At 38.8% G+C, this 24257-nt stretch overlaps 1 protein-coding gene across 2 annotated transcripts in view; it reads right to left on the bottom strand.

Annotated features, from left to right (window-relative positions):
• GRM3 (glutamate metabotropic receptor 3) overlaps positions 1 to 24257 on the bottom strand; it is a 201798-nt gene that overhangs the window by 62529 nt on the left and 115012 nt on the right. For both annotated transcript variants that reach the window (XM_036010673.1, XM_028526231.2), the window contains exon 3: positions 4717 to 5572. In XM_036010673.1, coding sequence (XP_035866566.1) covers positions 4717 to 5572 — 856 coding nt within the window. The remainder of the gene's footprint in view (positions 1 to 4716; positions 5573 to 24257) is intronic.

The following is a 24257-nucleotide window of genomic DNA, read 5'->3' on the forward strand; positions in this document are numbered from 1 at the left end:
TGCCATTATCCAGTCCTATTATGACTTCCAGTCCAGCAGTAACATGAAGTTGTCCTTCTTGCTCATAAGTCAAGACCTTGGAGTAAGATTTGTTTAATGAGTTTAGACTGTATCTGGGCATAAGATACACAACATTTTCCAATCCAAAACAAAAACTGAAACTGAAACAGAACTCAAGACCTTCACATTGCAGCCCCCAGTAAACCTGCATTCGGCACCTGGATGCAGGTGTAGGCTCCACGAAGCAGGGGCTGCATCTGTCTTGTTTACTATTGGGTCCCCAGGCCGCAGAATAAAGTCTAAAAATATCTTTGGAATGAATGACTAAATTAAGATCCTGGTGGTTTGTTCTGTTACCTATCATGCGATCTTCATAAATTTCCTGCTGTTGTCAAGTTCTCAATTTCTCCATTATCAAAGGTTTTAGCTCAACCCTGCGAATCACTTAGAGGAATGTTATAAATGTTATGCCCAAGATAAGGACTATTCAACCCTGCATATGTCTTGGAGCACCTCTGGCAGTGTGTTCAGTAAGTGGGAACTCTTTCTTTAGAATTGGATGTACTCTGCTTACCACATCACCCTGACAATTGAGATCACTTTTCTGTGCTTCAGTAAGTGAAGATAATAATACTGACATCCTCAATTTCCACCTCTGTCAAGTGAAGAGCAGGGGCAAGTTCATTTCTGAGGAAAGCCTTTTGGAACTTTATGATTATATTCTATTCCACTTTCTGGAGCTGGTCTCAGAATAAAATGTAAGAGAAATTATACTGTACTGTGAACACACAAAATGACAGTGATATTGCATTTCTTTAAATGTTTAATAGCCTTCTCTGTTTCCTCTGCTTTTAACTGTCTAGAGTAGTTTAAGCTTTCCTTTTACATAATGAACTCATGAAATTTTATTCAAAGCAAGTTTGAAGATCACATGACACTAGACATAATTCTCATTTAAATATTTATTTTAGAATTCTGGATGACATGGCTCTTTCAGATGAAAAAATTGTACTAATAAAAAAATGCTTTGAAACTTCTTTTAATGCCCTAAGGTTTAGATTCTAAGGCTCAGCTTCCAAATTATGGGTGTTTTATGAACGAACCACTTTAACTCCAAATAATTGAAAAAGTGGCCCAGGAGCATTAAGGAGATAAATAAAATGGAGTTCGAAAAGAAGCCTATTACAAACCTACTGATTGATCACCTCTCATTCCTTTAACGAACATTCCATCACTATCCGATGTGTGTCAGGAACTACAGTAGGAGTTTGGGATCAAAGCCCTTAGCTTCTGAGGCTCCTTGTATATGCACAAAAGTAGCACTGGACCCAGTGACCTGGAGTTCAGTGTTGGCCGTTGCCACTAGCTAGATGATGGTCGACCTTGGGCAAATCCCTTTCAGTTTTGGGGGCTCCTTCTATAAAACACTGACATGTAAGAGATCCAACACTAAGGCTGTTTGGTTTTAAGTTTCTCGCTCTCAAATACAAGATACAAACAGGTAGTGTTTAGCTTTAAAAAAAAAAAAACCCAGCCATTCTAGAAGTCATTTCTATCTTGAAATTCATTTGTAAATGAACAAAATACATACACTAAATTTTAACAAAATAGAATCATATTATCTCCTTATTGTTTTCTCATTCCTTATTCCTTCAGAAAACATTTATATAATGTCCATTCTAAAGCAGGAGCTGTGTTGGGTATTTGAGATCAGAGATGAAACATATGTTCTCTGCATTAGAAAAGCTCATGATTTAGTAATGGAGAAAGAGAAGGAAGTATGAGTTTGGGTAGTAAGTGCTATTCATACTCAACAAATATTTACCGAGTGCCTATTACACTTGGGCTACATCAGTGAACATAACTGATCACTGATAATGATCCATTTTCGTGGAGTTATATTCAAGTGTGAAGATCAAACAATAAAGAATAAACATGACAATAATTGACATGGTGTTAGAAGAGGTGAAAAATATCATGGTGTTAGAAAGAAGGAGAGCAGGTTGAAGGGAAATGGGGCCCCTGTGGTGGAGGTTGGAGCACACACTGTGGTTTGAAGGACTGCCAGGTGGGCCTCATTGAGAAACTAACATTTACTTACATGTTAGCTTAAGTAAAGGCTTGAGGAGAGTAAGGGAATTAATTAACCATAGGGGATATCCGGGGAAAGGACATTGTAAGCAGAGAGCACTAGCAGTGAAAAAACCCCTCACTGTGGAAACAAGGGTGGCTGGAGTGAAACGAGAAAGAGGGAGACTAAAGGCGATGACAAGCGAGCAGCAGAGACAGGGCAGGGGCAGAGCGGGCAGGGCCGTTAGGACATTATTTTAATATACATATTTAGTTAATTTAGCATCTTGGTATCCTCCCACATTAATGCATTTTCTTGTCCAACTCTCGGATTTACCTGGTGGCTGGACTAATTCCCTCTCTTTCTGTGGTTCACATCTGTTTTCCACCCTTCTGTCTTAGAGATGGAGAATAGCTGGTAAGGTCGGAAAAGTGAGAAAACTACAGTAACGCTTCCTGGTCAGCTCTGCACAGCAAATGATTTGTAGAATCAGTCAGTAATTGAACAAGGCAGACCAAAAAAAGTTTGTTTTTTAATCCAAATTATTGCCTTATTTCTTCATATTTCTTTACCACTTAAGACTCAAAATAGTAAGGAAAGAGAAGGAAATATATTTTAGTTACATAAAACACCTTTCAAAGGCTCCCTGGAATTTTTTAAGAGTTCCTGTCTGTTAGCTGTTGATGAGTAGATATATTTGCAAGCTCAGGAGTAAGACATGAACTAGGATAACAGAGTTAATTAGGACATACAGTAAATAAAGATAAGTGGTTACTCCAAAGTAGCCTGAAAGAAAGGGGGCGGGGGAAGATGCTTATCTTATTCATCTGTAAGAATTAAGTGCATTGTAGATACAATTTAGATACCAGAGAGTTCATTTACATTTAGGGTAAAGGTATTCTTTTTTAGTGACTCTATGGTCCATTCTTATTTTCTCGAGATGTCAGTGGGAACTTATCTGTGATTTTGAGATAAATGCTGATTTGCTATTACATATACAGAGGCCACACAAATAATACCCCTTTTATTACAAGATCTTTTATCACAAAATGATAAGCATGTAATTCTGTAATGTAACAATATCATACTCAAGCACAGCATATGGCAATTTAGGTGAAAGGTTCAAATGAAAACTATAAGTTATGACACCCATATTTCTACCCTACCAACCATAGTCAAGCAGGCGTTACTTCTGCAAGACCCTGTAGACACACACACACACACACACACACACACTTGTTATTTCTATAGGGAATACACCTGTGAGAATACAGGGCACAGAAAAGGTTTAAGCTTTACCACGTACAATAGTCATTCTCATGTTAAGAGATGGTATCCATCAGATGGGAAGGAAGGAAGGAATGCTGACATAATTGATTTCTGTGGGTAGAATGAAGAAAAGAGGTGCAAGAATGTAGGCTGGTCATTCCTGCGCTTACTTTGAGTCTGATTTAGAGATTAGAATTCTAAAATAGGAAACAATGGTCAAGGGACCTCTCTCAGTATTACTAGTGATTTTTCAGGCCATTTGACTTCTGAGTGATTATCTCTAAGGGAGATGTGAAAACTGCTGCTTGTGCCAATAGAAGTATGATTTGAGCATACAAACTTTCATGTCTTGAATGATAAATTAATTGAAATAGACTGTGTAGACTAGAATGATGCCTTAGTGTTGTGGGAGATTATTAGCAATTTAGGCAAATGAAAGCATTTTATCACTGTAATATTTTTGACATCAAAATCTTTTGTGCCCACTAATATTACTTACCATTTAATGATTTGGAATTAAGCTGAAGTCCCCAGAACCAGTACTTCAAAGCACTGTTATTACTTGTACCTTAGTGGAGAGTGCTAAGCTAAAGATTTCGTGCTTCTTATATGTTAGTAATGCATAAAAATGCAACGTTATATTTATAAACATTTAGATCATATTTAGAAGTAAACAGAGGCAGCAAAAGCCACTTTAAATACACTTTTCCATGTTCACTACTGTATCAGAATGACTTCCACCACTTTTTAATTTGCTTACACTCAGGCTACCAGGAAAAGTTTCATTTCATGACATAATTTAAGAAAATCCACAATACGAATGCTGATATAGAAATGTTTCTATATAGCAGAAGAAATAATCCCAAATGCCTGGAAATCTCTGTGGTCTGATGACCTTTCCCTCACCACCCCTCAGGCTGACTCTGGGAAAAGAGTGATATTTTTTCTCTCACCGGCTGTGAAAGTTATGAGATTCTTTTGCTGAAATCACCCACAAGGAAGACTTGGAAGTGCATGTTCCTTACAGAGTTGTCAGTTCTGCTAAAGAAGATTAAATGCCCTGATCATGGGCGTCTTATCTTACAGCCAACAACAAGAAAGGGAGCAAGTGTTGCATAGCCCACATCCGGCAGCTACCTTAATCTGCCCCATCCCCCAGGGGGCCTTGTAATTTCATTTAGTGTACCAGCCATGATATTCACTCAAAAATAAGTAAGAACATCCAGGAACCATTATATCGTGTCTTGGAGTACTTGTTTAACAATTTGAACCATTTTTTGTGGCGCTGAAACAATGTCTGGGTGGAAGCAGAGATTGATTCCTATTTGATATCATCTGTTTGCGCCATAGAAAATGGTTAGAGGCTTCTTGCTTACCTGTGAAGTTGATTTTCAGCAAGTAATCCTTGTACAACTTCTTCCCATCCAGAATCTTCATAGCATCACAGAGCTTGGTGGTGTTGGGACAGAGGGTGCGCTGCATTTTGTGCAGGGCGTGGGCCATGGCATAAACAGCATTCACTACAAACATGATCTTGGATTCTTGCTCATAGTTGCTGCTGTCGATGGCCAGGTGCTTGTCGCAAGTGCGCCGGTGGTTCCGCTTGTTCTGGAGGCTGCACTGGAACTTCTGCTCCCAGAAGTCCCGGAACCAGGGGTTGCGGTGGTTGTTGTAGGGATTGAGGCTCTGGAAGTAGCGGTCGAACTGGCGCACCCGCTGCGAGGCCAGCTCCAGGGTGATGGCACCATAGGCCACATGCTCGCTGCCCTTGACGATGCTCTCCTGCGCGCCCCAGCCGTCGCTGGCCACCCAGGTGAAGGAGGCATTGGCGCGGCTGGCGGCTGCGATAAGCTCTCGAGAGTCATCCCCACGCATGAAGAGGACCACCACACGCGCATTGGGCTTCTGCAGCAGCTCGCGGATCACGCTGTCATAGGACTTCCGGATATTGGAGCGGCCCACCTTCTCCGCGGTGGCGATGCAGATGTTGCGCTGGCGGGCTTCTTGCTCAAAGGCCTCGATCCCGGTCTCCCCGTAGTCGCCCTCGGAGGCCACCGTGGAAACGTAGGTCCAGTTGAAGAAACGCAAGATCTCAGCCATGGCTTTGGCCTGGTAGAAGTCCGGGGGTACAGTCCTGGCAAAGTAATCATAGCGCGATTTGTCGCTGAGCTTGGCGCTGGTGGACGCGTAGCTTATCTGAGGGATCTGGAAGAGCCTGAGCAGGTTTGCCACCTGGTGGAGGGAGAAAGGGGAAGTGCTTGTTTTAGGAACCCAGAGGACAAGAACAATGAGTAACACCAGACCTTTTACCCAGCTCCCTTTTCACCTGTAGATCGCTAAACTTCTCTTGATGTTTTGCCAGACACATTTCTGGATACTGTATTTTGGATATGAGAGAGCAGGCTCCAAGCAAATAGTTTATGATTTGGGAAAGGCCATAGTAGAGAAATGAGAAAGGCAGCCCTCCCTCCTCTGCCCATCCCCCGCCTAGCTTTTATACTAGACCCAGGACTAGGATGAATCCTGTTCAGGTACCTCAGTGTGGTTGTTTGAAGTGTCTGGGGTTCTTTTAAAGACAACGAGATACAGTGAATTGGCTAAATTCAGTTTTTAGACAACTTGGCTGCAGTTGTATAGAGAGAGCCTGGATGTTGTTGAGTTCTCACTTCCCCCTCTTTTGCTAAAAACGGCAATTTCTCAAAGAGCTTAATTTGAGAACTGTATGCCACATGGACAGTTCAAATTAGACATTTATTATCTAGGTTAAGACAAAAAAAATCAATTCTATTTGCTCCACCCCAAATTTTAGGCATATACTTTTCTAAACTTCTGAAAACTTGGTATTTTCCTTGCTTTCTTTCTTTTTTAAAAATTTTCTTTCTACTTGGACTATGCGAAAGGAAAGCATATAAATGCTATTCTCACAGTATTTTAGATCATAAAGCAAATAAGGATGTATTGAAGACTTTGCCAAGAAAGGACCATCTATTTCAAAATGTTTAAAACTTATTCTTAATGAGGAATTTAAATTTCTTTTAATTCACCTATCAATAATATTCCACCATTTTTATTTGTCACAGAATAAAAAAGGGGAGTGTGACTAGCTTATCAAGGACCATTTTATGCCTAGAATATTTGCATAAAATATATTTAAAAATATCTACACAGATTATATACACATACCTAATAATAAGTCTATTTTTATTTTTTCTGGCTACATCACATATTCCGAACAAGTCTATCTCTATATTGATGATAGTTAAGTTACATAATATACTAAGTGGACTTTAATCCAAGACATTCAATATTCCAGTAGACTCTGTAAGTACTTTGAGATTTTCTTTCTGGAAATTGTAGTTTCAGATTTATACTTGACATGTAGGAAGCACAGCTTGAAATAGGCAGCTGTTAACAATGAGCACAAATAACATAAAACAACTGACATCTGAGTCCTGATTAATCATCATTTCAATTGGCAAAGAAAACCAACAGCCAAAATTCTATGCTACACAGCATGTTCTTGGAGACCTGGCCTGCTATGAAACCAATACTTTTGATATAGCCCAGAGCTATCGATAATGTTTTCTGTATCTTTTCAAATCCTGCTACCTCTTCCTTAATTACAAATAGAACAGCTAGAAAGTCTGGTGCTTAGCATGCAATATAATGCAAATTTAAGACCCAAATCTTTCTTGCATTTTGCATTTAATAAAGACTTAAAAATATTTTTGGAGATGAGTAAAATTTGGGGAATAGAAGTGAGTGGATGGGTGGTGGGGGATAGATGAAGGCTGTTAGAGTGTTTATTTCTTGTTTCCTCAGAACCAGGAGACCCTGACCTATATTAACTCATTTGGACATAGGAATGTTGCTTATTTACTGAGCCTGAATGAGATGGCACTGAGCCACATTGAGCTAGTACCGTCAATACTTCTGTACTGAGTACCTGGCTTCCTTTGGGTTTATGTACCACTGTGGCAGACTAGTGACAAGTCTGTGCATAGGCTTGGCTTGATTATGGAGTTTCTGGGTTGTGCTGGAAAGACCATCTCCTCTTGATGCTACAGTTTCTCATCTTCATGTTATGTTTATCAAGACCTGAACCCCTCAGGGAGGCAGAGAAAGAAAGGACCTGAAAAATGCCCAGAGACATTGGCAACTAGGCACCACAGTGAAAGAATCCGAAATTGGGGAGCCTCTGTTCATCAAAGGGGAACAAGTAATGAGAAGCTGCTTAAGAAAACAGCTCTTGTCTTTTGACTGATAGCATCCTGTGGCTTCATGTCTACCTCCCCAAGATATCTAAGAACAGTTTACTAGCAAGGCAGGCTGTACAAGAGAATGAACTAGGCATAATAATGGCAGTATGGCAATGATTCTCTATACTGGGAAGAGGAACTGTCAGCTGTAGCATTGTTGGGAAAGTGGTGGGTTAGAATAAAACTGCAATTGTTGCCATTTTAAAAGCTGGTTTGTGTGTGTGTGTGTGTGTGTGTATGTGTGTGTGTGTGTTTAAGGAGGAAACTATGACCTACTCTTGGAAAAGGAGGCATGTTCAGTGAGCTGAAAACATCAGAATGTAACACTAATAAGGAAGCATACTCTCAATTGTATCACCCCTACTGAATCATAGAGCAAAAGTGCTGAACTGCTTTTATCACGGTGAGCTGTTTCTTTTAAAATTTGTTTCCTTGGATCATAAGAGTAAACATGCTTCATGTAAAAAAGTAATCACCAAAGAAGTCAGTAGATTATAAATCTCCCTTCCTTTCCCTCCCTCACCCACCTTAACCTGATTTCTAGAGAAGAATAAAGTTTATAGTTTGATTTATGCATCTTTAAAGCATGTATTTATTCTGTTGTAAAACCAGTTACCAGTGTACTAGATATTACATATATAAAATCCTTTGATATTTACTACAGCCTTTTATGATGGATTAAAAAGTAGGGACAAAAATCAAGATTTAGAAGCAGGTCTTTCACGTTAAGTACCATGCCTGTCCTCTCGTAACTTCCTGTTCACCCTCTCCAGTATGACTATGAATCTGAAGTTTGAAGCATAGAAAGGCACCCTGGTAGGAAGAACAGGTGAGAGGAACCAAAGCCATGTGGTACATACAAGAAATCACCAAATTGCTATTAGCAGGAACTTTCCCTTTAACATAAAACTTAAAACTAGAGTTGGCAGGTATTCAGAGAGTTGTCAGCTGGATGTTTTCTGTCTCATTTGCCTAAAAACTGGGCATCAAAAACATTCCTGACTTTCTTTCCTGGCCATATGGTTTCTCTGAGAAAGCACGGAGAAATAAGGGGAACTCCTACACTGGACATCATTTTAAAAATAAGAACCATTTTGGGATGGGGAAGTAATGTAAAACTTTGGGAAAAGTTACCCAATTAGATTATCAGTAGGAGTGGAGAAAAAAAAAACAGGGTCTACTTATATATGCTTTAGAAAAAATGTTTTAAATGTAGAGTTTGCTACTCATAGATTGAACCTCTAAAAAGGTATATAGCTTAGGAGAGATAGAAAGACTTAAAAAATAATTCAAACAATACAAAGTAGCCTCAACAAGACAGAAAATACAAGGTCTCCAAAGAACCCATTGGGTTGCAAGCCTGCACTGGGGAATTAATTCGAGCATTAAAGGAGCTAGTGACAATGGCTGGGTGCTGTTAGCACGTTGGGTTCTTAGGCTCCCTTGGGACAGCATGAAAGATGCGCATGGGCCTGTGAGAATCAGGAAGGCTGGAGCACAGAATGTGAAGAAGGAGCAAAGTAGGTTTTCTTGTTTTCATTGTTTTGTGGTCAGGGACGTTGGTTCCAGGTGAGGAAAAGAGAGACCCTGCCTCATCCCTCCTGTTTCCTCAGTCTCCTCAGTGAGAACGTTTCCTAACCTGGAAATGGTCATACAGTAATATGGAAACGTTATCTCACATCAAAGTGGGAGAGAAGAGCAAAAGAAAACTCATAATCTTAGTAATTGAATTTGCTTCCAGTGCAGAGTTCTGGAAGAAATCACAGATTGAATTATTAATCACTGTCCATAATCTTTGAGAAATCAATAATGGGAGGACTGTCAGAGAGTGCAAAGGCAGGAGTGTAAGGGCAAATCAGGAACTATAAATCAAGAACAAACATAAATTAATAAGCATGATATACATATTTTTGGTAACTTTCCAGAACAGAGTTTTCTAATAGAGAGCATGCAAACACTTAGTCATGAATAAGGCAATTACCAAGAATTAGCACAGATTCACGAAGAGTCAATTCCACTAGAATCTTTTCAACGTTAGTTGAACCATTCAGGGAAGAGCTGCAGCCGTGGAGGGCCACGACTGCAACAAGGGGTGACATTACAGGACTCTTGTGGGAAAGGAAAAGTGATAGAAATTAGATGACAAAGTTTAATATAAGAGAACAGTTTGGAAGAAAGTTTATATGAGGTGGTCAAGCAAGATTAAATTTATATCAATGACTTTGAAAAAAAGTACAAATAAGCCACAAGATCTTTAAATTTTAGAGCTGGGAGGGGCCATAAAGATAATATAAGCCTTTTGCCTATAGGTGAGAAAATTGAAGTTCACAGGGACTTTCAGAAATGTACACAACCAATAAGTGCAAATGCAAAAATTAAGGCCTAGTCTCTTGATTTTCCCAAAAGGACTCATCTTCCTCACTGGCAATAAGGTGATATTACATAGGCAGACATGTGTGTTTCTGGCTTTAAATTAAAACTACACAAGTGAACAAAGGATAAAGAAAACTAGTAGAAAATGAGGGTACAGATGCCAAGTTAAATGCTGCAGAAGTCCAAAGGTGGCTAAAATCAGAGAGGGATTATTAAGTGTTTTTTTCTTTTTAGATTCTAATTTAGATCCAACTGTTGTAGATGCATTATCTCCTTTAACCTATTACAATCTTATGAAGTAGATACTGTTATCCCATTTGAGATTGAGGAACAAAGGCACAGAGCATCTAGAGATCTTGCTGAATTAGCCCATAGATGGCAAAGACAGGATTTGACCCCACGCATTTTAATGCTATGCTCAGCTTCCTGCACTAATTCAACCCATTCTGCAATCCAAGCTCTTATCCTCTGCATTACTTGATGCTTCTCACTACAATGTAGTGATATGATTCAAGTTACAACATTTTTGTCTTTTTAAAAAAATTTCTGAAGGCATGAACTCCTTGATTTGAGGACCATAAGCAATCATTCCTTGTTATTAAATAGATTTCATTTCTCAGTCTATACTTTGTAGTGGCTTCATTACCATTTGTTTACTGACTGACCAGCTATAGGGGTAACAAGGGTTGTCTAAGGATTCAGGGGAAACTTCAACTGGAAGGTTGAAAGCTCCAAGCTATACATATCATGGTCAGACTTGGCTTTATGATTTATGTGAGAAACACAATGACCTTATGTCAGAACCTGTTATTTCCTAGGTCCTGGGAGACTGCATGCAAGCTTAGAAGAAGCTCTTTCCACATGTAGCCTGTACTAGAGTTTTATAGTCAATGTTCAAACACCTTTGGACTTCCATTTTCTGGATGGTTTGAGTTCATCTAGGGCTAGGTATTACAATGTTTTCATTGCAACCTATCAAGTCACAAATATATGTACTTTTTTTTTTTTTTTGGCTCAAGGAGAAATGCTTTGGATGCTGGTCTTGGCTAGGTAACTTCCATTTTCCTTAGGTTTTTGATACTATGACCTAAAATTAGTAGTTTTGTCTTTTCCCCAGTTTTGTAGTGGTAAGTCAGAGTTATTTAGGATGGCTTTCACCTTCAATAGCTGTCTCACACACCAGTGTTACATATTGTTGAATGTCTGCCACCATTTCCCCATTAGCTGTCCCTACAAATGAACTCAAGTCTGTAGTTTCCTCAGTTTACTCTGTTTTCAAATCGATGTGCTTTTGCACGTGTTGCCTTCTGTTTGGAATGACCTTTACCACCTGTCTGCTCAGCTAATCCATTCAGGGGCCCCTTTTCTGAGAAACCTTTCTTGACATCTCACTTCTGACTGAGTGGTGTGCACATTCTCTGAGACCCTTCCACTCCTTCATATATTTCCCTCATGACAATAATTGAAATATATGTAATCTCTAGATTATTCACTGATTCCTCTACTGGAATGAAAACACTTAAAGACAGGGAATGTGCATTTTTAATCCCTGTTTCTTTAATGTCTTGCAGTGTATAGAGGGACTTCACAATGTTTTTTAAATGGATGAGTTGATAAATGAAGATAGTTTCCTGCTCATCTATATAATCTTTTCTAATTACAAGGGTAGGTTTCTCTGGCGAAAAGTATAGCTGACTACCAGCATGCAATGTAAAGCTACCCTTGAACACTACTGATAAACAATTTTCTATGCAATATGTATCCCTCATTAATTATAGCCAATTTTCACCAAAATAAGTGTACATGTAAGACAACGAATTGGCTTAGAACTTGAGGAATCTGATAAAAAAAGGTTTTCATATCATTAAAATCAATTTCTTTAAATTATCTTTAACTATCTAGGAATATACAAAAGGAAGTCAATATTATGCAAACTGGATCTGGCCATTGAACAAATTCCCTATAAGCTAGAAAAGTGCCTTTTTGTTCTGAGGAAAACAAGCTAAAGGCTTCATTCATGACTTTTGTCACATATGCATTCATGAAGCCTTAATCCTCAAACCACATAAACCTAAAGTAGGAGTCATATAAATTTATACCTAGGGTAGGCTTGACCAAAAGAATTGATACTAAGATCAGCTGTAAGGTAAAGCTTTTCTGGAGACAAATGCATTATGTACAAGTCACATAGCAGCCAAATGCACAGAGCTCGTATCAGTCGCTACTTTATTCTTTCTCGGCAATGTCTAAAACTTTGTCTTTCCCATAATCAGTAGCTGCTTGTGGAGTGATGCTGTTGTAGGCATCCAAACCCCTCTAATTCACTGTCAAGAATTTTGGGTGAGAGGCCAATTGATTTGGGAGTTTTATTTTTCCTGACATTTTTAAGCAAGTCCTGGGGGGACTCAGATGTCATGCTTCATTTCAAAGATGATCTGATCATGGGAGCAAAAGAGTGTGAACTCTGGGAAAGAGCTCAGGTGGTCTGGAATTCTTTGATGCTGTAAGAAAAGGAAACATGGATTGGAAATTTCAGAGTCATCTCTGAGCATCACAGTCAGTCTTGTGGTCACTCTTCCCATTCAGGACATCCATGGTGTTTCCATTTCAAACATGAGCTTTGCGCCTTGTGTGGTTGGTGACACAATGCCAATTTTTTTTTCAAAAGAAGACAAAAAGGAGTATGAAATTTTAGGGTCTAGTAGAAATAAGCTTCCCATTAAAGTGCTTGTCCATTGTGAGGATTCTTTTCAGAACTTTCATTGTTTACAACTTCTGAGGCTGTGCTTTAGTACTTTAAGGGGAGTTATCAGTCACTGGTTTTTATGTGGACATGTGCTTAGCTATAAAAATTTCAGATGGTAAAGAGGCATCAAATGCTTACTTTCCAAAAGTGCTATCTACAGAGCTAAACCATGTACAATTGAAAAATAACCCATTGCTGCTGTCCTAGGAGTCAGCAGACTCAATGATCACCTCCATGGGTCTGCCTTTGCACTTGGTGCTGTTCACATATCTCTCTGGGGCTGGTTTCTAAGCATAAGTCTAACCCTTCAGTTGTTTTTGTCACATACACAGTGCTGAATGCTTTGTTTCATTCTTTTAATTTTTTAAAATTAAATGCATATATAGAAGCCTGGAAGAGAACCACTAAGTGCTGCACTTTGAACCATCTCCCCGCTGATAGCCTGAGTTATTATATAAAGTAAGTTCTAAAAGTTGTGATGGAAAGAGCCCACAGTGACCCTCCTATTCAGATTGGTCAAGTTGCACTTTTAGCTCTGCAACACCCCAGATTGGGCTTGTATTTTAAATGGGAACTGGAGGTGGTATAAGTTGAGAAACTGCCTGAGGAATTCAAGCTGTTCACATCACATGTGCTATCTGCCTATAAAGGATGCCAATCTTATTGTTTTTGTGAAAAGGATTAGTCAGTTTTGAGTGGGGACTGCACTACCTGCAGCACATCTGGAAATGTTTTGCATGACAGGAACTGACTGGAGCCCATGTCTGAAGCCCAGAAATTAATCTGAATTTAATAACACATATAATGCAGTGTAGTATATGCCAGTTTCCTCAGTGTAGTCTGCAAAAGTCACTGATTCTTACATATCACGGGCCCCCAAGAATTCCAGTCAAAGATTCATATTGCTACTCCTATTCCATAGTATGGCTTGGTCCTGAAGATTTTGCCTAGACATTCCAAACTGAAGACTCCTTAATCATGGCAGAAATTTTCCAGAAGAGCTCATAGTAACCCTAATTTCTATCCCAATCTCTCCCGAAATCATTGCAGGTGACACCTGTGGTTTGGAGCCCAGATACTCAGACACTTCTGGGTGTCTATTTGTGACTAAGGACCTTATGAATAGCAAGGTTACCCATTTTGTCATTCTTGTGGATCAGTGCTGAGGCTGAAATGATATGTAGACCACACAGGATTCCTTGAGTCACATTTTTTTTTCAGGAGACAAACATTATAATACATGTCAGGTTGCTGATTGTGACAGTGCCATTGCACATTTGACAAGTGTCTGTCTCGCTCCCTTACTAACAAGGCACTACCTAAGGAATCACTTTGTTTCCACTGAGATTTAGTAGGTACCTTCAAGAGGAACGAGAAGGCATTTTTCTACTAAATCAGTCTGCATCTGCTCTTTGCTCCCTTTTTACCCCATGAAGTAGTTTTCAAGAGAAATCATGGAACTGACTAGGTTTGGATTCCAGTCCCTAACAGTGGGTCCAGAGTGCATTGTGTTTGCCAGCAACACCTGCAAAAGCATGACTCCCAGGGTGACTCAATGACAGCAGACCTGTGGGTACATGTCCTTTATATATCGATTTTTGACAGAGTTGAACTAATCGATATTTTTCTGTGGCCCTTGAAGTCATTTCTATCACAATAATATGTCAAATAAAGCCTTATCAATAAAAAAGGCATTCCTGTTCTCATTCATTGTTAACCAAAGGCTAAAAGCTGTTGGGTATGCCTGGGGGGACCTGAGGACTATAGGCTAATTTTTAAAAAAAGATTATTACTTACTTCTGAGGTTCAGTGGCAATAATTAGGGCAGAGGGATATATACCATATTGTCTGTAGCAAATAAAACTCTGTTATTCCTGGTCTTCCTGTTAAGTGTTCATTAGTTCAACAGAGTTGTCAGGCACAAAAGCAAATAGTATAGTGGTTCAGTGCATAGGACTGGAATCAAAGAGGCTAGTGCTGAAATCCCAGCTCCTTCTCTCTCTAGCTGTGTGAATTTAGGGAATTTATTTTAACTCCTGAAGCTTCAGTTGTTTTCATCTGTAAAAAGGGAATATTAGTCATTTCTGACTTATGATGTTATAAATAAGGATTAAATGATAACACATGTAAAACACTTAACTCACTGGCTGGCACATAGTAAATGCTCAAAAAGTGATAAAGCAATAAGGATGATGAATAATGTTTAATTGACCCATCATTAATTCAACAAACTTTTATTAATGTCTATTCTAAAATTTAGGGTTTTTTCTAGGATGAGTAATGTACCCCTCTTACTATCTTCCAGGAAGTTATAGTCTGGTAGGAGACAAAGAAACCTAATGAGGGTAAAAATTTTGAGATATATATATACACACACTTATACAAAAACACAAGTGAAGGAGCAACTAATTATACTTAGGTAGGTCATGGCAGGCTCCCATGTAGAGGTGATGCTTAGGCTTGATCTTGAAGTGTAAGTGAAAGTTTGCCAGGCAAAGAAAGGGGAAAATGTTTCTAGGCAGAGAAAAGACCATGAAGACAGAAATGAAAAAAGTGCATTTGCTTTTGTAGTATCAGATAGCTCAGTACTACCGGAGTACCCAGTGTCTTGTAGGATGGGTAGGGTAAGGAAGAACAGAGGGATTGTGGCCAGACTGCCCAGTATTTTATATGCTATGCTAGGGAACTTGAATTTTATCCTTTAAGAGGACATTAAAAGTTTTTAATTAAGAGAATGACATGACCAAAGTTATATTTTAAAAAGACTACAGTGAATGACATCCAGCTTGGGAGGAAAGGGTTAGGGCAGGGTAATGGGATGGGAAAAACATTCATTCTAAATTAAGCTGTGAGATCTTGAAGGCCAGAGATCATGTAACCTGAAAAACAATGAACAAACTAATAATAGGAAGGCCAAGATTAGAGATGTAAAGAAAAATTTGAGTCCACTTAAAACCATTTATTTGATTGATAGTAATTACTCAAGTACTTAATTTGTTTTCCTATTTGTGTCACTACAGGTCACCTTGAATTCTTCTTGGAAACAAGTTGGTCATAAATAATTTTGGTTGTTGGAGACTATAGAAAAGCTAAAGAGCTTTTAAATTTCTTGAAGCATCTAAGAAAAGATAACAAAAAGGCTTTCTTTAATGTAGAAATAAAAACTGAGGGTCTGTTAAGTAACCATTGATAACAGTTGAAATTCACTGGATGGTACTAACCTACATTTACTGTTGAATTTCTTTAAATCTTGTGTAAATGATGTTACTTAAAACTACTATGTAACCCTAGGTAATCTGTGCTTAATACATATATAGACCTTATTACATAAAAATTCTGGACAAATTGTAGATTATGTGGTCAATCACATCTGTTTTCCACATTGGAAGAACTTAATTGCCTAATTTGCATTCTAGGAGGCCACATTGTGAACTTGATGGCAGCTACGGGAACTGGAGGCCCTGTGCCTGGGAGGAACCAGCTAGTCCCTGGGCTGTGCGCTGTGCACTTTTCACCCTACTAACTGATGGCAAATGTCTCCAGATGCTTTGCCATTCTGACCGCTTGGCAAGGAAATCTGGTCTATGTTTGGAATACAATTTTTGAAAGTGTTGCTTCTATTGTATTCTCCCCTGTGGCAAGAATTAGGACTTTGTCACTAGTAACAGAGGGATTTTCATAATCTACCAGGTGGTGATGTCAAAAATAGAGCCACTGCAATTTAGTGTTGGAAGTCCCACTGATACACCACCTGGAGCATCCACGCTTATTTAGAGTTTAACTGCAGGTGTTTTGAAACACTATTCTTAAATTTCCGAAGTCCACTAATTGGAAAAATATTCTGTAAATTTTCAACTGTGTGTTTCACAGACCAGTAAAAGCACTTCTACTACATCAAATCAATGGACTTTGTTATCAACAGCTAAGTGTTGGCTCTTTCCATATGGAAATACTGAGCCCTGTACACACTGATCTATTGAAAAGGCATATATTTAATGGTAATTTTGAAAGAGAACTTTGTGTTATTAAAGCAAAAGCCTGTCTTAGGAGGCCTATTTCCATTAGTTTGCTGATTAATCTATAATCATAATCTAAGACATTTGTTGATATTTCAGGAGTGTCCGCATACTTTCCATTTCATTCCCTGACCCTCAGTCACAGACACGTGGTGCAACAGAAGCTGATTCTCAGCCCTGGGCCAGTCTATTACCCTGTGGAGAGGGGTCCTAACAGTAACCTGTTACTTGTCTCAGGACTAGTTTCTCAATAAGCACATGACAGAAGGGAAATTAATTAAGTAATAAATTAACAAAGGAAAGGAAAACAATAGTGCCCCTTAGAAAATTACCTCTGGTGAAAACTTTCTACAATGAAACAATGTTATTAAAAGGATTTTTAGATTGCTGTTGCTATTGCCTCTCTGCCTGTGATGAAGTCCTTGAACGGCTTTGCCCTTTTTGGAGGAGAGGAAGCAGGTGCAATAGAAGGATATTTCAAAACCATAAGCTTTGTGAGAATGCCTTAGAATGAAAAGTCTGGGGAGCAAATCCACAAGAAGATTCTGGCTGAGATAACTCAGGAGTCCAGTTTTCCTGAAGCTTAGATTGTGTGAGGGGTGATTGGCACAACGGTGTAGGAGGCAAGCTATCTGGATTTTAATGTGGATTCCAATACTTAAAACGTGGTAGAAACTTAAATTTGATATTAAGCTCTTATAAGCCTCAGTCGTGCTTGGGACTGTTCTTGGACTGGGGATGTTAAATTTCAAAAAAACTCACAGATAATATTTAGTAAAATCTAAAATGTTGCATGCTCATTATTGTAAAACACCAGTTTTACTCTTTTCGTGTGTTTTCTCATTTAACCCCCACAATAACCCAGCAAGAGGGGTACTACTGCTATTTCGTCTAGGGCATGAGAGGAGCAGCAATGAAGGGTTAAAGAAATCTTAGTAAGATCACTGAGCTGATAATTTTTAAGTCACACTAAAAGTGTTGTAATGTAACACTAAATAGTCGCACTAAAATAGTTGTAATGTACCTGTGCTATGACTATTATATTTATAATATTAAACTCACTAAATGCAACTATCTTTTTGACGTTTCTAGTGATAGAGACACTAAAGGTAGATTAGAAAATGGATTTGTAATGCTGTCACTCTGCTTTTCTTAAGGATGGTGTTTCCTTTTCTTTTGTGTTAGCTACCAGCACAGGATCCGCCGGCCCACTGTGTGCACTTTATGTGAAGAGACTACACACAGCTGGAGTAGAGTATGGACAGAGCGTTAACCTTATCTGCGAGGGTCTTGGGTGCCCAGTTGTATTGAGTCTTGGGTGGTCTTCTTTGGATAGTCAGTCTAAGGGCAACAGAGTGGAAACCTGAGAGCTGCTCTCAAATTGAGGCATCTTCTGTGGCACAAGGGAGGCAGTGGAGGCGGAGAGGTGGGAGAAGTTTTGTCCTCGTGCCCACTTCACTATGCATCTGTGTTTTGTATCAAAACCAGTTTTCCCACGTAGGCAAATGCTGATTTTCATTTGTGAACATCCAGTGATCTAGAATAAGCAGATCATGGTTGTGGTCTCTAGTCCAAGATTCACTTAGGGATTTGCAGCCTTGTGGATGTGTTTTAGGTTATCATTCTGTTCATTCAATGCATTCAAAAAGCATTCACTCTCAGCGTGGAAGAGAATTGTTTTAGGCGCCCTCAGTACAAAGGCAAAAAGATGTGGTTCCTATACTGAAGAAGCTTATAGTTTGGTAGGAGAATATGCATATGCAAATAAGCAGTTACGTTTAATAAGATAGTAATGGAGGTGTGTGTTTATGTGGCAGGAGCTTGGGAGAGATTTCCCAAAAGGGATGGGGTTTGAGCTGTGAACTAAAGAAGAGAAGGACTTGGCAAGGCCTACAAACAGCTAAAGAACATTACATTCCATGTGGAAGAAACACTATGTTCTCTCTTTAATGAGAAAATATGCAGATACTATCCAGTAGACTAGGAGAAAGCAACTTTCCATGATGCCTTCAAAGGCAGGTTTTCTGTTCATACATATCTAAAAGTCTTGTTCCTGTTCAACTCCATTCTTTTCTGCTCATTCTGATAATCTCCCTGGTCTCCTAGTACGTAGGTTATCAATTGATACTCGGATCCTATACTTGTGCCTGTTGTGTGTATGGATCTGATATATTTTCTAAGTTGTTTATACATGTGTTAGGAGTTCATAACATGTCTACTATTTAAAAATCGTATTTTACATTCTCTCTGCCTCATGTTACACAGATTCTACACAACTGTGGTCTTGCTGCACCTAAAATATGTATGCTTAATACAGGCTTATTTTCTGATGAAAAAAAAGATTTTATGAGTGTCCTAGTTATAATATGTTAGTAATTGAGAGGCTTGATTCACCAAGTCCATAAAAATACTGCCATAATCGAGTGAAATGACAATTGACTAGACTTATTCAGGTGACCCTGATGGAAAAGAGCCTATTATTTGTTTGTTTCAGGTCTTAGATACTTCATTCACATCCTAATAGTGGAGTATTTTGCTTGAGCAACATGTAATTTTAAAATTAAGAAATGCCTTTAAATGCCTTACACAAGTGATCCCCAACTTACAATAGGTTGACTTACAGTTTTTTACTTTATAAGAGTGAAAAAGTGGTACACATTCAGTAGGCAATAAACATTACATTTTGATCTGCTCCAGAGCTAGCCATGCAGTACAATACTCTCTCATGATGTTGGCAGCAGAGGTGAGATGACTTTGCCCAAAAGTAGGCTACTGTAAGTGTTCTGAGCACACTTAAGGTGGGCTCCACGAAGCTATGATGTTTGGTACTTGGGTGTATTAAGTGCATTTTTTGTTTACACCATTTTCAACTTATAATTATCAAGATGTAACTCCACTGTAAGTCAAAGAGCATCTGTAGTTCAGATACTAATATGTTGCTTCAATTTCCTCAATTATAGGCCAACTTTGTTTGAATAACTCCAGTGACAGAAGAATCACTTCCTATATCCCCCTCCTTCCAGACAATTCTATTTCATTTCTAAGAATGATTCCTTATATTGGTCCTAACTGTGCTTTGCTCTCAGTCAGTTTGCCAGTGGAAAAGGTGGATAATTTTATAATTGGCAATGTATGGAAGTATTTTTGGATGTCACAACTTGGGGTGCAATGATATACACTCTAGTGGAGGGAGGTCAGTGATGTAGCTAAATGTCCCACAATCCACAGGGCAGCTCCACGCAGCAAAGAATTATCTATCCCAACAGTGCCAAGGTTGAGAAACTCTGCTCTGTATTTAATTTATTGATCCACAAAAATATTAATATTTTCCATTCAGCAATCTATCTGATTGATACTGGGACACAGTGAACTATATTGAAGGCTTTATACCTTGAAGTCTTTCACCAGTTTTTCTGATTTGCCTGTATTTACATCAGCAATTCAAAAGCATTTGAATTTAAAGAAGGAATGAATAATTGAGGAAGGGCAATACTTAATATAAGTTGACCAGTGGTGGTCCACTTTTCACACTGTGGCATCGGGCGGAAGAGGAATAATAGAGAGGAGTCTACATGTTGTTTCCTAACCTCATCTAGACAACATCTGACACTGCAAGGGAGTTAGTTTAAGGGGTTATTCTTCTCAAAGCTATGATGTGAGCAATGCATGACATATCCAAATCTATGTCATGATAAATAATGTTATAATGACCTTCCCACAAACAGAGTTCCTGAGATATGAATATTACCAAAAATTCTATAAAAGGCTCTGACTATACTGCAAATGCGAAGAGGTAGTAAGATCCTTTCAGGGCTCTCCCTGCCCTATCTATGAGCTCAGCTTTTATATGCCGTCTAACCCAAATCCCCATTTGTTTCTGAGGTTACTTTAACACTAAGGGGCACAACAATAACTAGGTCAATTTATGCCTGTCATTTTCCAGTTACAATTTGCTCCAGCTAGGCAAGAGAGACTGATAGAATGGTACACCCTCTGAAAAGAGTGAGGAACATTTTTGGAACATTTCAAAGGACATTTTAGACTGAACAACTTAGGAGCGCTAACTATAGTCTATTTGAAAAAGCACAAACATAAACCCTGCTGCAAAATAAGTACCGCAGAGACAACTGCTTAGCAAAATGCAACTGGCCTGATTCTCTTCTTGAATAAATACCATTTTCCCTTAAGTGGGCGGATTGCAGGCTTATAGAGAATTGAAGAACAGTGTTAAAAATGCTTTGAAAAGAAACTTATTCACTAGAAAAAGTGGGTAGACCCATGTATATTTGCTAATAAAGAAGGATTATGATGCTAGCTTTCATTGATTACCAAGTTCAGAAATCAATACTGTTGCTTTATAAAGGGGATGGCCACAGAATGGTTTGTCTTACTAAGTGTTGGGAAAATAACTATCCAAGTCTGCATCAGCGGTGATATAGTTTAACCCGACAAATCATTAAAAATTTCTTCTTTCATGTAGTTTTTGTTATCTGCAAACATTGCCTATTGTATGCACAGTGAGGCCTATCTTCTCTACTGCCTTCCAGGAGAATTCTTCTTCTTTAGTGGAAAGATAACGAAAAGAAGAGGAAGTTGCAAAGAAAGCACCTCCTCAAGCAATGTAGCCCAAGTGGGGAGATTATACACTCTAACTAACCCAACCACAAAAGGGAAGATGCACAAGTATTATCATCCTCTCTAATTCTCTCTCTCTCAACAGGCAATTTTATGACTGAAAAGTCTATGACCTGGTTTGGGACTGGATGCTACAATTAGGTAATAGGAATTTTCTTCTTCTTCTTTTTTTCCCCTTTTTTAAAGGAGGGAGAAAGAAAGGGAGAGAAACATGAGTGTGTGGTTGCCTCTCACGTGCCCCCTACCAGGGGCACCTGGCCTGCAACCCAGGCATGTGCCTGGACTGGGAACGGACCGGTGACCCTTTGGTTCACAGGCCTGTGCTCAATACACTGAGCTACACCAGCCGGGGCAGATAATAAGAATTTTTTAAATTGTGTGGTGGATTTGTACTAGCACATTTCTTCTACAGTTTCATCCTCTTTTTTCCCCTCCTGCTCAGTTCAAGCAAAGACACTTTCCAGAAAATATTCAGGAAGTTGAAAGTAGTTAAAAATGACCTTGGCCAGGTGTCTCAGTTGGTTGGAATGTCCTCCCACACATCAGAAGGTTGCAGGTTGAATCCCTGGTCAGGGCACATAGCTAGGTTGCAGGTTTCATGTCCAGTTGGGTACATGTGAGAGGCAACTGATTGATATTTTTCTGTCACTTTGTTATTTCTTTGTCTCTCTGTCTCTTTCTCCCTTTCTTTTTCTCTAAAATCAATAAACATGTCCTCAAGTCAAGATTTTTAAAAAATAGTTAAAAATAGATGTCAGTTTTGACTGATGGTCATGGGATTTTGTGGCTACAAGCTATATGCTGTAGCAGACACCAGGTTACCACACACCAGGGTGTATGATCAGAACTGGTCCAGGAGCAGAAGATGAGTGTGACAGGTACCCCCAAAATCCTCTCTGCTGAAATGTTTACCTCATTAGCATACAAAAGTACCTTAAATTCATCATGAAAATGTATTGTTTTGGATTACCATTGACTATATTTTAGAATTCTTATTACAAGACAGATATGTGTCAAGAGGATAATACACTTAAATTATTAGCTGTATGAAAGTCCTCTAAGACCCCTTTCATTCATGATGCCTAGCTGAAAGCAAGGCATTGTGGGACACGGTTCCTTGGAAAACTTCCTGGAGGTCACTGCATAGACAAATTGCTCCACTTCCAAACTTACCTTGGCTAGGACAAGTGTACCATCTAATCAAGACTGAGCAATCAGGACATGTGGGGCCGTGGAGGACGGGGTACAGCCCTCACCTTCCCTTCCTCTTCAGTACACCTCCTTACTGCTGTCAAGGTCTCTGTCCTCTTGTGCACGGAAAACCTGCCACAACTTTCTGATTGTCCTCCTCGTATCCAGGATCTCTTTCACACTGTGGCCCAACTAGCCTTTCTCCAGTGCACCTTTCATTTTCTCAGTCATCCTCAAAACCTTTCTAAATGTTATTTCTTACCTTGCAAGCCACATGGGCATATTCTGAAATGCAGTCACTGTTATTACATAGTAGTATTATACCCACAGCCAGGTTTTAAGTTACTTGATATCAAGGCTGTATACTTTATTACTCTAGTGGTCTCTCCAACCCCTGCAACAGTGAGACCTTTCCACTTGCTGATGAGGACCTGGGGCGCCCGCAGTGACTTCATGGGACTGCTGGGCCACAGGGAGGGGAAGGCATGAAGCTGGTTTTACATGTGGCTCTTCCACGGACTTTTCCCATAATTTTAGTGATATTTATTGAATCTATTGGTCTTTAGTGAGGCATTTCAATTGCTCTCATTTTATCTCCTCAACAACTTTTTAAGATAGAAACTATTGTCCTTATTTTATAGGTAAGCTAGTACACATTGGGGTTGGAATTCAAACCCAAGTCTTTCTGATGCCAATATCTATACCACTTTTTCAGTAGAGCATAATAGGTTTTTGTTTATTTATTTATATTATGGGAATAAAAACTGTATCAGCATTTGTGATTTTTTGGTGATAGGAATGAGGTAAACAAAATAATAAGCCAGGTCCTCTCATGATTAAGAGGTGGCTTCATCCCTTGTGAACAGTACAGGATTATAATAGTTCACATTTTTCCCCCTAAAATAATCTGACCTCTTTTGAGGAGTGTATAGGTAATAAAAGAGTAAAATTAGATTAAAAATATCTATTTGCCTGGCATAGTTTGTTAATTACTTTGGATGAATAGATATTTACACATCTGCTGTAGAGTAGTATTTACTTCACTGGGAGAAACAAAGGTTAGAAAGGCATATATATAATCCCTTCCTAGCGGCAATATTGAGTATAATATAAATATGAAATGATTGGCACATATCTGATAAAATTTTTAGTGAAGTATGACAGATGCATAGTTTTAATTCTCTTTTCTCAAATAGCAAATTCCATCTCTCTTGATCCAAGTGTAGAAATAATGGCAACATTAACATGATATGCTTGGAAATGTGCAATATTTTCTATCTAATGAAGTCAAAGGGTGTTTATGAAAAATTAATTATTGTAATTACCCATAATATGAGGGTGTGCTCTGAAGAAAGAAATTTTAAAAAGCTCATTTAGAACAGCATGAAATTGTACATAGAACTTTGAATGCCACAAATCTCTGATATAGAAATAAGGTTATTCTAATACCAATAGAGGAAATTTAAGTGGTCTGTGACATATGAAGACAGCATGAATGTGATATGGCTTCCTCTAGTGCTTTGGGCTTTGATTATAGTAATTTGGCAGGAAGCAAAGTATGTGACTCCTAGAATCATAACCTTTTATTACTGTGACATTAATACTCTCAGCAAAAAAATTATTGAACTTTGAGTAACATATAGAAATCATATGAGACAGCTGAAAGAGCCCCAAAGTCCAAAGGATCCAACCGAGTC

Source organism: Phyllostomus discolor, chromosome 10, assembly GCF_004126475.2.
Source record: "Phyllostomus discolor isolate MPI-MPIP mPhyDis1 chromosome 10, mPhyDis1.pri.v3, whole genome shotgun sequence".
Taxonomy (NCBI): Eukaryota; Metazoa; Chordata; class Mammalia; order Chiroptera; family Phyllostomidae; genus Phyllostomus; species Phyllostomus discolor.